This window comes from Pogoniulus pusillus, chromosome 3, assembly GCF_015220805.1.
Source record: "Pogoniulus pusillus isolate bPogPus1 chromosome 3, bPogPus1.pri, whole genome shotgun sequence".
In the NCBI taxonomy this organism is placed as follows: domain Eukaryota; kingdom Metazoa; phylum Chordata; class Aves; order Piciformes; family Lybiidae; genus Pogoniulus; species Pogoniulus pusillus.
Window position 1 is genome coordinate 16978698 of NC_087266.1, and position 13592 is coordinate 16992289.

At 40.0% G+C, this 13592-nt stretch overlaps 1 protein-coding gene across 1 annotated transcript in view; it reads right to left on the reverse strand.

Moving 5' to 3' along the window:
* Positions 1 to 7235: 7235 nt before the first annotated feature.
* Positions 7236 to 13592, reverse strand: part of GUCY1A2 (guanylate cyclase 1 soluble subunit alpha 2) — a 178000-nt gene continuing 171643 nt past the window's right edge. Inside the window, exon 8 of the mRNA XM_064170894.1 lies at positions 7236 to 7725. Coding sequence (XP_064026964.1) covers positions 7518 to 7725 — 208 coding nt within the window. The 3' untranslated portion in view covers positions 7236 to 7517. The remainder of the gene's footprint in view (positions 7726 to 13592) is intronic.

The window sequence follows — 13592 nt, forward strand, 5'->3', positions numbered from 1 at the left end:
CAAGAGTTAGTTACAACTTTCACAAAACAGTTGTGTTTAAGCACAGACAATGGGATTGAGAAGTATGCACCTCATGTGACTTTGAAAATGTTACCTCCTCCTTCTCAGCAAATGCAAATAATCTGAACCAGGCAGCTGTGCTTTAAGTGTAGAGTTTCAGATTATTTCAACCAAACAAAAATTCCATAGAAACTTCTAAAATAAATATATGTCTGTACATATTTTCTCTTTTTTTTTGTATGATCTGTACTCTCAAGCAACGATTCAGTTTAAAACCAGCCTCACCTACAGTTATTTGTTCCTAGCCATGTTCTTCTGCAGTAAATTCAGAAACTGATATTGATCTAACAGTACATCCCAGCCTCATTAAAGAAGGAAAAATAATACTTTAGAGGTACACTAGAAATAAACAAATGCCAAAATGGATTAAAATAAAACATTCCTCCTCCCTGTGTATTCATCAGTTTTAGCATCTGATCACTGTTGTGTATAAAGCTAAAGCTATCATTATATATACACCTGATGCTTTATTGCTCATATTTATCATTGTTGGGTGCATCTCACATATAGTACTGGCAGAGCTGTTTCTAGGATGAGAGACCAGTCTTGACTCAGTAAGCAGCCTTTAAAATGCTTCCTACAACTAAAACTCTTTCCTAATCCTGGTTTGTAGTTTGATTTTGCTCCTCTTTACTTAAGTAGTAATAAATATTTTCAGGAAACAAAAAAAGATAACACCTCAGGAAATCAAATGATTCCACAGTACATGAACAGGGTATTATTCTGCTATTTAGTGATCAGCTAAGAGGTGGCTTGTTAAGGTGACATGTGTTACACAACAATCTACACTGAACAGACTAAGATGGCTTTACTTATTGCTGCAAGAGGAGTCAGTAGAGAGCATTGCTAGGCAATAATTATTAAAAACAAAAAAAACAGTGTGAGAGAGTTTGTGTTAATGGGAAGTTTTGGGCTTACAAACTCATGACAGGAAAAAGTACATGACGATAACTGGCAACTATCTCTCTGCTCTTTAGAACTTATTACTCTCTCTACTACAGGATAAAAAAGTTTCTGTAGGCATTCTGATGTATAGTTCAGGTGAAGGTTGCACAGAGGTTTTTCATAATTAGGCTTTGAGTTCCTACTCAAAGCTCAAACTTTTTTTCAAAATCAGTCTTAGTAGCATCCAGAGTTGTGATTGCAGTGCTGATATCATAAGTAACAAGTTCAGACATCAGAAGGAAGAGACTTCCAGCACTGCAGTAGCCCTTGTTCTTGACTCTCACAAAGGCAAACTTTTTCTTTGTTTTTATCCTGGAATATACTTATCTATCCCTATGCCAGTTAATTGCCTTGGCCAATGCAAAACACTGAAAAGCAGCAAGTGTAAAAGATTTCAGACACAGCACTTGGATTAGAAAGAGCTTAATTCAGTGGTATCAACCTCGCTTATCTTGACTATATTAAAAACAGATGTCTAGCCTAAGTTTGCTATCTGTAGTCACTGAAAAAATTAAGTACACTCAGGGATTGAGGGAGTCTCACATTATGTCTAGAGCAGAGGGTGTAAAGTGCCTGAAGCACTTACCTGTCCCCCAGTCTTCAGAAAAAAGCCTTGGTTTTTGGAATGCTAAAGCCAAAGTTGACCAGAGATTGGAATGCAGAAGCAAGCACTGCCATAACCGAGGCAGCCAACGTGTCACTCTTAATGTCACTCCACTTTGCTGCCTCGGTGCTAGCCATTAAGCAGGGAAGACACTTGTTTTCCTGAAACTCTCCTTCTATCCAAAACAAAACATGTTCAGCCTCACTGCCTTTAGAAACTGAAATCCCAGGAGCAAACATCTGGTTTAACATCTGCCTCTCCTGATCCTTTTGTTTTGACTGCCAGCAAAGTTCCACTTTGCACAGCTTTCTGGATTGGTCCCTCTAATGTGAGCCCCAGTCCATGGGGAAGCAGACTGAGATGCTTCACACTGTTCTTCAGTGGCCATTTTGTTGCTATAGTGACACAGTGAGGCTAACCTGGACCACAGACAACTGGAAGCCAACCTTTCTAAGCCACACGAACAAGCAAGGTGAATGATCTGTCACCTATGACTGAATTGTTACATTTCACTCTTTTCCTTGCTTTCGTGCATGATTAACAGGCAAGCCACAAAAGATCAATCACATATACGAGGTTAAGCAGTTTACAGCATTTTGTTGTAAGGCTGATCATGCATTGCAAATTAATAACATTGTTAAGGAGTAACTCCTAGATGGATGGATACATTTAGTGCTTGGGAAAGTTAAAACATAGCATGAATTGTTAATGTACTGACTTTGCCACCCAAATCCAGCAGTGGCAACTTGCCATGTGGTCTTCTCCCTCTCTAAGGATGAGTGCTTTCTGTGCCACTGCAGCAGCTTTGTCTTTGCAGCAAAGAAAATACTAGCCCTTTAATCCCAGTTATTCTTTAGGTATAGGCAGCCATGCCAACCACAGATGGTAATAGGAACACTAACAGGAAATAGTACTCATATCACATGCAAGGTGATGAAAGAAGGGAAGTGGAAGTCTTTTGAAGAGCAGAAGCCTGATCAAGAGCAGGAAAAAGCATTTAAGGTGATGGAACTAGGAACAGTAAAAGGAGCAAATCAACTTCTGCCTGTTGAGCCTCCTGCATACTCAGCACCTTCAGATAATCCACAGCCTCTACCATCACTGGCACCCTCAATCTCAGTAAAGTGCTATGAATATTGTATTACCTTGAAAGAAGGGAACCAACTCTTTCTGAGTCTGTAAAGACTTTTTTATGCTTCATGTTTTGTTGCTAATATAAGCAGGTTGCTACCTCAAATATTACAGGTATATTTTGAAAAATATTACCAGAACCCCAAAACCAGCCAGAACCTCTGCAACAGGGAATTAGTTTTCCTTAGTGAGTTTTTAGCACTCAGAAGAGGTGAGGTTGTGACCTGAGACTGAAAGAAACCCAGAAAATGCTGGGTGCTTGTGATGCTACTGTTCAGTTACAGACCTCTTGGCAGGCCAGTCTGCATGAAGCATGCAAGAGGGATATTAATGGAAAAGAGGGAAAAGGTGGTTATACACAATGCTACTGTTGGGCATGGTAGCAAACACTGTAAGCACAAGAGCATTGTGAAATGGCATATGCACACATGAAAACTGCAGTAGGACCTGCTGATGAGTCAGTTGCACTGATTTCTTCTTTGGAGTACGCAATTGCCATACAAGATTTCCATGGTTTTAAAAGCTTTGGTTTTCTGCTTGCAAAGGCATGTTTCCAGGCTTAAAAATGCCTCTGATTTGAAACTGGATGTGGGAATAAGCAGTGAAGCCAAAACCACAACCACAGTTAACGACTACTGGCTCTTTGGAATTAAAGAAAGAAAAATCCCATGGGATTTTGCAAGAAAACCACACTTCCAGTGTCCTGGCTTAGCAGCAATTCTCTCATGCAGAGCCTTGCCTTTTGTCTTTCCATGGCAGATTTTATCAGAGTGATGCAGAACAAAATTTATTCACTACTTTACCACTTCCACCACTATTTCATTCTTGAACTTTATGTACCACAATCACACAGGAAGAGTCTGTGTGATTGGAAGCCTCAAGCAGATAGAAAAATCTGACAGAAGATCTGTAAAAGGTGCTCTGAGGGAGTGAGTGTTACTTCTGCTTACTTAGACCTCACAACTTCCATAAAGAAGCCGACCACTGGGGCTGCCTCTGCGGGCTGTCTCTGGTCTTTGGTCCATCTGAGCCTGGTGCAAAGGGAAACTGCACAGAACATGTTTGTGGCAAAGAGACCGATGATCCCAGCTAGGATTTTCACACTGCCCTTCCTTCCTTTGCCTTGCATAGGCAATATGCAGTTGATCTCCTCCCTTCATCTTCAGAGAGGGTGAATTTGCTTTGTATAGGAATTCAAATCAACAGCTATGTGAAGAAACAGAGGCATGTAAATTATCACAGTATCACCAAGGTTGGAAGAGACCTCACAGATCATCAAGTCCAACCCTTTACCACAGAGCTCAAGGCTAGACAATGGCACCAAGTGCCAGGTCCAACCTTGCCTTGAACTGCCCCAGGGACGATGACTCCACCACCTCCCCAGGCAGTAGAAGATGTTCTGTTTTATAGAAACAAAAATATAAGAAAATCCCAACCATAGTATGTGACTTTCACATCCATTTCAGTACCTATAACCTCTCCATCTCATCATTCCAAAGTATAAAACTCTGAGAACGGGTTTTACTTATGAAGACAATGCCAAGCAAATGAGAAAGTTCTCCCTATCACTAAAAGTAAGTGGTGTTGAAGAAATGTTGAATCTACCATCTATGGACTTTACAGCATCAACCTTGATAATAGATTTCATTTCACTTCACAAAGTTGTCAAAATAAACTTGCAATCTCATATTAAAGGGACCAGATATGAATAAGTTAAAGGGTTCTGAGAATCTGTTTCACACTTTTCTCACACTGAGATGGAAAAATGTCCCTGGAGAGCCTCCACTTTTTTATTAACTTCCCCTATTGTAAGACAGAAACAAATAACACAACACTTAGCATCAGCGCTTAAGTCCTGGGCACCTTACATTTACACAAGCTTAGAAAAAGCAGAGATTAAAAATTCTTACACAGTAAATCCACTCTAATTTGGGGAGACAGATGATGTATTTTTAAACGCTGCCAATGTCCACACCAATTTTCAGTTTTTGCACTGATCTCTGTGATTATAAATTTATTTATAGAATAAACAGTCTCCAGGAGGATGAGGACGGTGATAGTTCTTTTTTAACTAGAATTAGCATTTGTCCATAATTTCTAATGAGAATGTTTCCATGGATCTACCAGGATCAGCCACAGAATTGGCCTAGATGTTTCCTATTGATAACTGGATAGACAGGTCATTGAGCTCACTGCAAGATTTTAGTGTGAACCTCTACATTTGTTCTCTTCACATAGGACTATGGGTGGTGAGAGGGAAAAATAGGTTGGCCAGAGACACTGCTACTCCAACATCAGCACCCATGGAACAATGAGGATATGCCAGCGAAGTCAGCAAGACTTCTCCATCTATCAATAGTAATTAGGTAATGACATCAAAACCATAGTTTTATTAGCTAGGAAGTGATGTTTCTCTTCCAGTGGTAAAATATGACCTTCGCTCTGTTTTGAGTCTTGCATGTCTCACTGGTGTTCTCAGGATAAAACCATGCATGCTACATCCTGTGTATGTGCAAATTAATGGCTACAGGTTAAAACTTGTCATCCTGTGCAGAAAATTCTCAGGGCTGAAATGTGAATGGAAATCCTGCAACCTCAAGCTCAAACAACTTTTGTTAAGTGCTTTTTTTTTTTTTTCTGATAGGTAGTAGAGCTGCAGGTACTGTTTATCAAGGTAGATAAAAACATAATTCCTCCAATCCCAAGGATGCTCTAATACCAGTGGACAAAACCCTTACAATTTGGGTTCCAGTAGAAAGGAAGGGAAATTACATTTAAATTAAGTTCTGGGCTAATTCCCATGCATCTACTCTCTTCAGACAAGAATAAAAACAACACCCCTGCATAACAAATTCAGAAATCCTCTGCATGCTTACATCTGTATAGATTCGAGATAGTCCTTTCTCAGCCAGAAAAGCTTCCTTAAAAAGGAGCCTGAAATGTGTTCAGCATAAGCACAGTGCCATACTGACTTGTTCCCACTCTAACATGGCCTATTGGTCAAGGGGAGAAATACAGCACTGTCATTCCCTCCACAGAAAGATCTACCTGGACAATCTGAACATATGGAGAAAGTTTACTAATTTTCTAAAGATGCCTCAAGTTGTAACTACTAAATCTGCCAGTAAACTTGATTTTCTGGTCTAGATTCTAGAAGTGCAAAGCTTCTCGTGCTTCCTAGTGCTGCTGAGAGTCTTATCTTTGGTGTCAGTGATCTTTGATCAGCATCATGTAAAGCTCAACCACTTCAGAGTCACTGCACAAGTGTTAACTAATAGTCTGCAAGAGCAGAACATCATCACACTACAGTATGACCCCCTAAAGGAAGTACACCTGCAAAGCAAAACTGACTACCATTATTTTTCAAAAGGAAAACCTGAGAAACAAACAATGCCTGCAAATGTGTTTAGCAAGGGACAGGTTCACATCTTATTTCAATTAGATTCATTGAAGTCAACAAAGCCATAGTAGCTAATAGCAAAGAACTAGCATTAAAAAAAAACAAAACAACCAAGAAACTGACATGGACTCATTCACATCTTGAACTAAATTTGCACTTATCATGGGAAAGTACTGCCTCTCCCCTCTCAGTGTTTTTATCCACATTAGATAAAGAAGGGGACTTGTCAGCTAATGCAGCAATAGAGGAATTTTCCAGATGAATATCATTATTAATAGATGGGATTTTCAATAATCAAACTGGAGTAGGAATACAAGAGTGCAAAAACAGTATCCAGAGATCTTCCAGTGTCTGCTGGAATGTCTCGGAATAAGTTTTCACAAGTTCATTTTTTTTCTTTTTAAAGTCTGTGATTTCTAACAAAAATCAGTTTGGTTGATAATTGAAGTGAGAAAAAGCCCCACTGAACAGAACTTATCTGTTTGTCTTCTACGCTTTGCTTTCAGTGTCCTGGAAAGATTGGACATACAGCACTGTTGGACAAATAATGAACATTATTTCATATAAGCAAGACAATGCTCATCTAAAGCATAAACATCTTTAGCATAGGCATCAGGTAAAGAGATTTACTGAAGTGTTTTGTTGTTTTGTTTTTTTTTTTCCTGCAAAATACTGACATTTTTCCTTGCCAATAAAGTAAAAAAAATTACTTCCTTCCACTTTTATAAGCTTTGCTAGGCAAAATATATGAAATATACATTAGTTTGTTGTTAAAAGCTATCTAAGCTCACTCAGCTTACAGTATGTGGAATGTAATTATCCAGAATGTGAAATATGTATAAAAATAGGTAAAATTCCTACAATTATTTATACTGAATTATAATTACTCCTGCCAGGAAGATTATAAGTCTACAGTATATGTATGAAATGTTTGTTCATAAAGTTAAAAAACATCATTACCTTACTGAAGAACACATTAAATGTAGGAATGCATAATCAGAACTGACTCTCAATTCTGCTTAGCTGGTGCAAATCTACAGAGAACCGTCATCCTTTCTGCACAAAACAAAACCAATCTCTAATTTGAGAGTTGGGATTTTTATTTGCTTGCTTGGTTTGGTTTTGTCATAGAGGGGCCAGACTGGAGTATATGAAATAAATTCCTCTAGAAGTGGAAGTGTGGTGTTTATTTTCTTTCCCTTATCTCCATATTGTTTGCTGACAGTCACCCATCTTTCAAAATGATTATTGCCTGACATTACATGGAGCTTTTACCGCTTGTTCAAGGCAGTGAAATAGAAGGAACCTCCAGCTCTCCTGCCGTGACCCAGTTCTGGGCTTGTGCTTTGTTGCCGAGTCTTTGATCTGCAGCACGCCTCATAGGCTAGTCTCCCGAAGGAACATGGTGCCAATGTTGTAAGAAATCTTTCTGACTCTGGCAGATGTGACAGAGGGTTTGGGTGGCTTTTGCCCACTTCTGACCTCGAGGAAGTAACAGATCCCAGGAATTTCCTTTGGAAAGTTTTCTGGAAGCTCTTCACGGGAACGAGGGACAAAAACAAAATTGTCTTCCTTTTTCAAAAGCCTAGGGGGGGGAAAAAAAGAAAAAGAACAGAAGGATCTGAAAATCTGTAGAACACAGTCCAGAAACATGTCTGTGGAAGAGATCAATCCCACATGGTCAAAATAAAAAAAATGAGTTCAAAGTATTACATTACATCTAAAAAAATCCTAAGCCAGGATCCTCAGCATATATTATTTTAGCATGATCAACTTCAAGGAGCTTTGTTGACTGAAATTAGCTGAGGACATGGCCCACACAAACACATTCTCTGAAAATTAGTATCAGCATTCACAGATTCATGTACCATAAAGGGAACCACATTAATAACAACCATTTTCCGTAACATATCATTTGGCTCACTTAAAACACTCCAGACTGGCCAGAGGTACAAAAATCAGCGTTTCAGAGTGATAATTACCAACAGGTCTCCTGCCGCAAAACAGGTATGAAAGTGGCAGTGCTTGGGAGCTCTCACAGGTAGAATCCAGGTGATCAGATTTTGCCCTTCTTCTACTCCATAGTATTGTATTTCAAAGATTAGGTTCAAATACAGCAAATCCTGCTTCAGCAAAAATCAGATTCAAATCCTAAACTATTCATCTAGGCCACCTGGTTAAGATCAAAAAAGGATGATGTGGGTTAGGATCTTCCCCACCACCACCACTATTGAAATTTACCAGACTAGCTCAGATGGTTTGGAAGCAGGATGAAGCTATATTCATAGCAAAGCAAAATTTATGAGCATATATATCACAGTATCACCAAGGTTGGAAGAGACCTCATAGATCATCAAGTCCAACTCTTTACCACAGAGCTCAAGGCTAGACCATGGCACCAAGTGCCACGTCCAATCCTGCCTTGAACAGCTCCAGGGATGGCAACTCCACCACCTCCCCGGGCAGCCCATTCCAGTGTCCAATGACTCTCTCAGTGAAGAACTTTCTCCTCACCTCCAGCCTAAATTTCCCCTGGCGCAGCCTGAGGCTGTGTCCTCTCATTCTGGTGCTGGCCGCCTGAGAGAAGAGAGCAACCTCCTCCTGGCCACAACCACCCTTCATGCAGTTGTAGACAGCAATAAGGTCACCCCTGAGCCTCCTCTTCTCCAGGCTAAACAATCCCAGCTCCCTCAGCCTCTCCTCGTAGGGCTTGTGCTCAATACATATATACACAATATATTTACATATATACATTTACACATATATACAATATATTTACAAGTATTTACAATTCTATACATATTACAAATAATACAGGAATCCAAACTCCCTCCTGGACAAAGGAAACTGTCCAGAAAGGGCTCAAAGCTACTCTCTCTCCCTCTTTATCTCCCTTCCCAGCCAGCAAACAAAAGAACCAGCAAAGCCTACATTGTTAGGTGCTAGCTGAGATTAGAGGAGAGGTAATAGGGTGGAGTTAAGAGGAAGTAATTTGATCCAGTGACGCAGAACGAGTGGCCAAAAATGCTTACATTTTAGGTTTTTATCCCTCTCAGCAAACTAATGAATAATATAGACTTCATCATTATTTTCTTTTCACAACCAGTGATCTAATTTCTCTCATTAAAACATTCTGATTAGCCTCAAACCAGCACAAAGGGGTACAGGTTCAGAGCAGCCATGAAGCCATCCTTCAGGCATGGGCACACAACTGGTACAAAAGTCATAGAACTTACTACAACGCCTTTTGCCATTAGTCATCTTCCTCCATTGTGGAGAAACTTCTCTCTGGCTAGACCTGTAAGTTTAGGACTTTTTGTGTCAAGTACCTTGCCTGAAACTAGTCAGACTTGTGAAATAAAGAAAACAACTCCATACATTTTCCTTTTGTTTCCAGTAAATTAAGTTAGGGATATTCAGTCCCCAGCAGTGTTGACAAGAAAAGTTTTGAAGTAATGGTAAAATCTGAGCACAGCTGAATCTATGAAAGCAGTCTTAATCTTCTTCCCTCCCAAGGTATTTATTCTCTCTCTCAACCAATTTGAAGCTCAAAACCATTACTGGGAAGCACTTTATTAGCTTCAGTGGATTTTATAATAGGTTGTTTATTTAATGCCTCTAAAGCTAATTTCCATCAAGAATTTTCCAGGATTTTCAGCACATGAAATGACGCTTCCTTCACTGAGCATTTTTTGTGGGTTTTGCTGAGACAGTCATGTGTGAACTTATTGAAATATAAAGGCATTTTCTTCCCAGCTTTTAAATAACCCGTTGGTTATAAATACCACAAAGTTTTTGCCTTTGAACTTCTGTGGCGGTCTTTGTTTAGCATGCACTTTGAAAGCCATAATCTATTTTCCAGACTGCTAATTTTATGATCAAAATATTCTGATCTTTTCTAAACTGAATATGAGTTTGCAGAATCATCTCTCTTTTCATTTGCCCAATGCTTGCAGCAAATATTTTGTATTTGAAAGCTACAGGCTTAAATCGTTGAAATAACTCTTTGCTCCTCCCCAAACTAGATTTCTGCAAGCAGCACTTGAACTCTGAGAACTTTCTGAGCCAAATTTGTAAGCTTTCACAGCAGTCATTCTTCCTCCAACTGACTACTCACTACAGAGCATATGGCCTTGCTAAAAAACAGTGGTTTCCTTCTCAGAGGCTAAAATGATCTAATTGTAATGACAGTTATACAAGCTGAAACTGTAATATATATATATATATATATACACAGAGAGAGACATATTCATTGATTCAGTTCAGGGCTGATACTGCATTTAGTTGATATTTCACACTATTTTCCCATGTGAAAAAAAAACCCAAGTCCAACATATTAATGAAAGGCCCTATTTCACTTCTTTTATGACTTGTAATTTGGTTGCAGTGGAACGTTCCAGGAGTGAATGGTGTCTAACCAACTAGTCCTTTGGAAATGGCTACATTCTGTGGCTTGTGACATCCTTAAAACCCCTACAATAGGTACACTCTTTGACTCCCTGACTGAGAGCTCTCAGAAATTGTTTAGCTGACCTTTATTGGGATAGTGTTTCAGCTCCCAGGCAAGCATGGCAGGAAATCTTTAAGGAAGCTAATGGAAGCGGGGGGGGGGGGGGGGGGGGGGGGGGGGGGGGGAAGTAATTTGCTGGTTTTTGTAACAGTAGGATTAGAAAGACTTTAATCAGGACAAAAAAGGCTTTGTCAGCATTCCTGTAAAGAACAGCTTCTTCAAATTCCTTAAATATTGCTCCTTTTTCCCAGGCTGAAAATGAGATTGTGTCCCATAGTCAAAAAGCTTAGGCTGAAGTTGCACAACCTCCACAGCTCAGGAATATGCATATAACAAGTCTGAATATATTCCACAACATTGATCTCAGCTCTGTTTCCTCGAGAACCTCTGAGTAATTGATCAATAGAGCTCACAAGGGATGAAGATTATCTTTATAATAGGTTATTCAATTGCCTGGAACTAGGTCTGTCCTCAGCTTGTCTTCTTTTCTGATGTTTCAGGGGAGGAAGAGCTTCTTAAACATTGATTTGGAGCTGATTAACTTTGACAGCTTCCCCTGCTAACATGAAAGCATCCAGAAGAGTTAAAATTCTTGTTCTGTCCCTTTGCTTGTGGAAATGTTGTTACTTTCAGACAAACCAGGTAACATCTGAGGATTATCTTTTTGTTGTTGTTTTTTTTTTCAGTTGCTTCATTTATTTAAAATAAAATAAAATTTTAAAAAAGGGAAAAATGTGTCAGTATGTAAATAGAAAATGTGATTATTTTCCAGTGGAAATAAGAAGCAACTCAAGGTCAGGAGGTCTCTATGTGAATAAATACTTTGTGGGAACCTTGAAGAAGCCTTTCAAAGCTGCAGCTTCCATTTCCATAGATGACAGGGTTTGTATTTCAAACCATTCTGGCAAGAAAGGGTGTCTGCATTTAGCCCATATCTGGGGTTAAACCATAGAAGTTCTTCTGTCACCCAATGACCCTCCCATCAGGGAAGGGAAATCAGGAAAAGCAGGGAAGACCCACAGGTTGAAATGAAAACAGATTTAATGAAATAGCCAAACTGGTACCAATGTCAAAACAGGTTATAAAAAATTATACTCAGCTCAGCAAATGTGCAGCAGCCACAATATCCAGGAAGACAGTCCTCAAGAGCAGGTAAAGGAAGAACAGCAGACGAAGAAATCCAAGCAGAAAACTCTTCTGTCCTCAGAAAACTTCCTTATACTGAGTGTGATGCTCACACTATGGGATACACCTTTGAGCCAACTAAGTCAGCTGTCCTGGCTGACTCAGAACTGCTAATGGCCTGCAGCCCATATCTGGCCTGGGATTCTCTCCTAGCAAAACCAGGACAACCAGTCACACTTTTCATCAGTGATTTCCTATATTCAGAAACTGAACTAACCAGCATTTGTTACCACAGAATCATTTGTTCCAAGGCCTCCTATGGTGAATGCATACTTTTCACAATGATTTTTATTCTCCCTGCAGACTCACAGAATCACAGAATTAATCAGGTTGGAAAAGACCTCTGAGATTATAAAGTCCAACCTATCTCTAAACACCGTCTAATCAACTAAACCACAGCACCAATGGCCAATCACTCTTTCTGTGAAGAACTTCCTAACATCCAGCCTAAGTCTCCCCTGGCACAGCTTGAGACTGTGTCCTCTTGTTCTGTCACTGGTTGCCTGGGAGAAAAGATGAACACCCATCTGGCCACAACCTCCTTTCAGGTAGTTGTAGACAGTGATAAGGTCCTCCTTCAGCCTCCTCTTCTCCAGGCTAAATAACCCCAGCTCTCTCAGCCACTCCTCATACCGCTTGTGCTCCAGACCCCTCAACAACCTTGCTGTCCTTCTCTGGACACATCTACTGGAAAGCAGTATCTTGTCTACTGCCACATTTCAGAGATGTCAGACCTTTACACTTATCACTGGATGCTGTGAAGTACTTCTGCTTGCCCTCAGGCTCATCAGGAAGTGCAGCTGCAAATATTTTACGATTTTTTTGGGGTGAAAAGTAGGCTAACTGCCTCCGCTCCTCCCCCAAAAGTGCAATTGCAAACTGAAGGATGCATCCAAAGGGATCAATAAAATAGTGAGAGGAGTAGCCACTCAGCAGCCTGGAAATAGGAGAAAGCAGCTCTATCAGAAACACAACAGACAGTCCTCTTTGAGAACTCTGTTTCCACAGCTAAAGGAATAAATGATTGCCAGATATGCGAACTCAGCTCTGGCTGCTTTGAGAAAGCACTCATCTAGCTTCAGCATGCTCTAATACTTTGAGTGCTACCATAGGAGTTTTAGAGGACACATTGCCCATACAGTGCCTGGAAGCCTTTGGAATCTCCTCCCCGAAGCTGTGACTGCTGCTTGCTGGACATGGCTAGCACAGGTTGTCACACCTCAGCAAACTTTAAAAATGCTGCTAAGTGGCAGCAGGTGCATTCTGCTGCAGGAACCCAACACACCTCAGAGTTTGTAGTGCTCAAGGGCCTGTCTTTTCTCTGGAACAGTTAGGGGAAAAGTAATTAATGGCTTCACAAACAGGTTACCAGAATCTCCTGCTGGACTGCTGAGCCCTTCCCCTGTGGCAACAAGTGTTGATCGTTTCACCAGAGGGGGATCTGGTGTGGTAACATAGGCCAGCAAATTTGCTTCGATATGAATTCAGATGATAAATTGTTGTGGCACTCATTAGAAATATTTGTAGGCTGCTCATAAAATACAATATATAAATAGTTTGTTATTTGTAATGCCAAAAACCAGTGCACTTGGTTCTAAATTTAAGAGGCTTTGAATTTCTCCCTCAGTTTCTATACATGCTAGAAAACCCAGGAGACTGAAAAATGTCTGACTATGCTCAATTCACTTTTGTACTTCATTATCTTTTAAACCATGGAACTGCATGTGGTGGTGGTTTTCCATCATACAGATCAATTG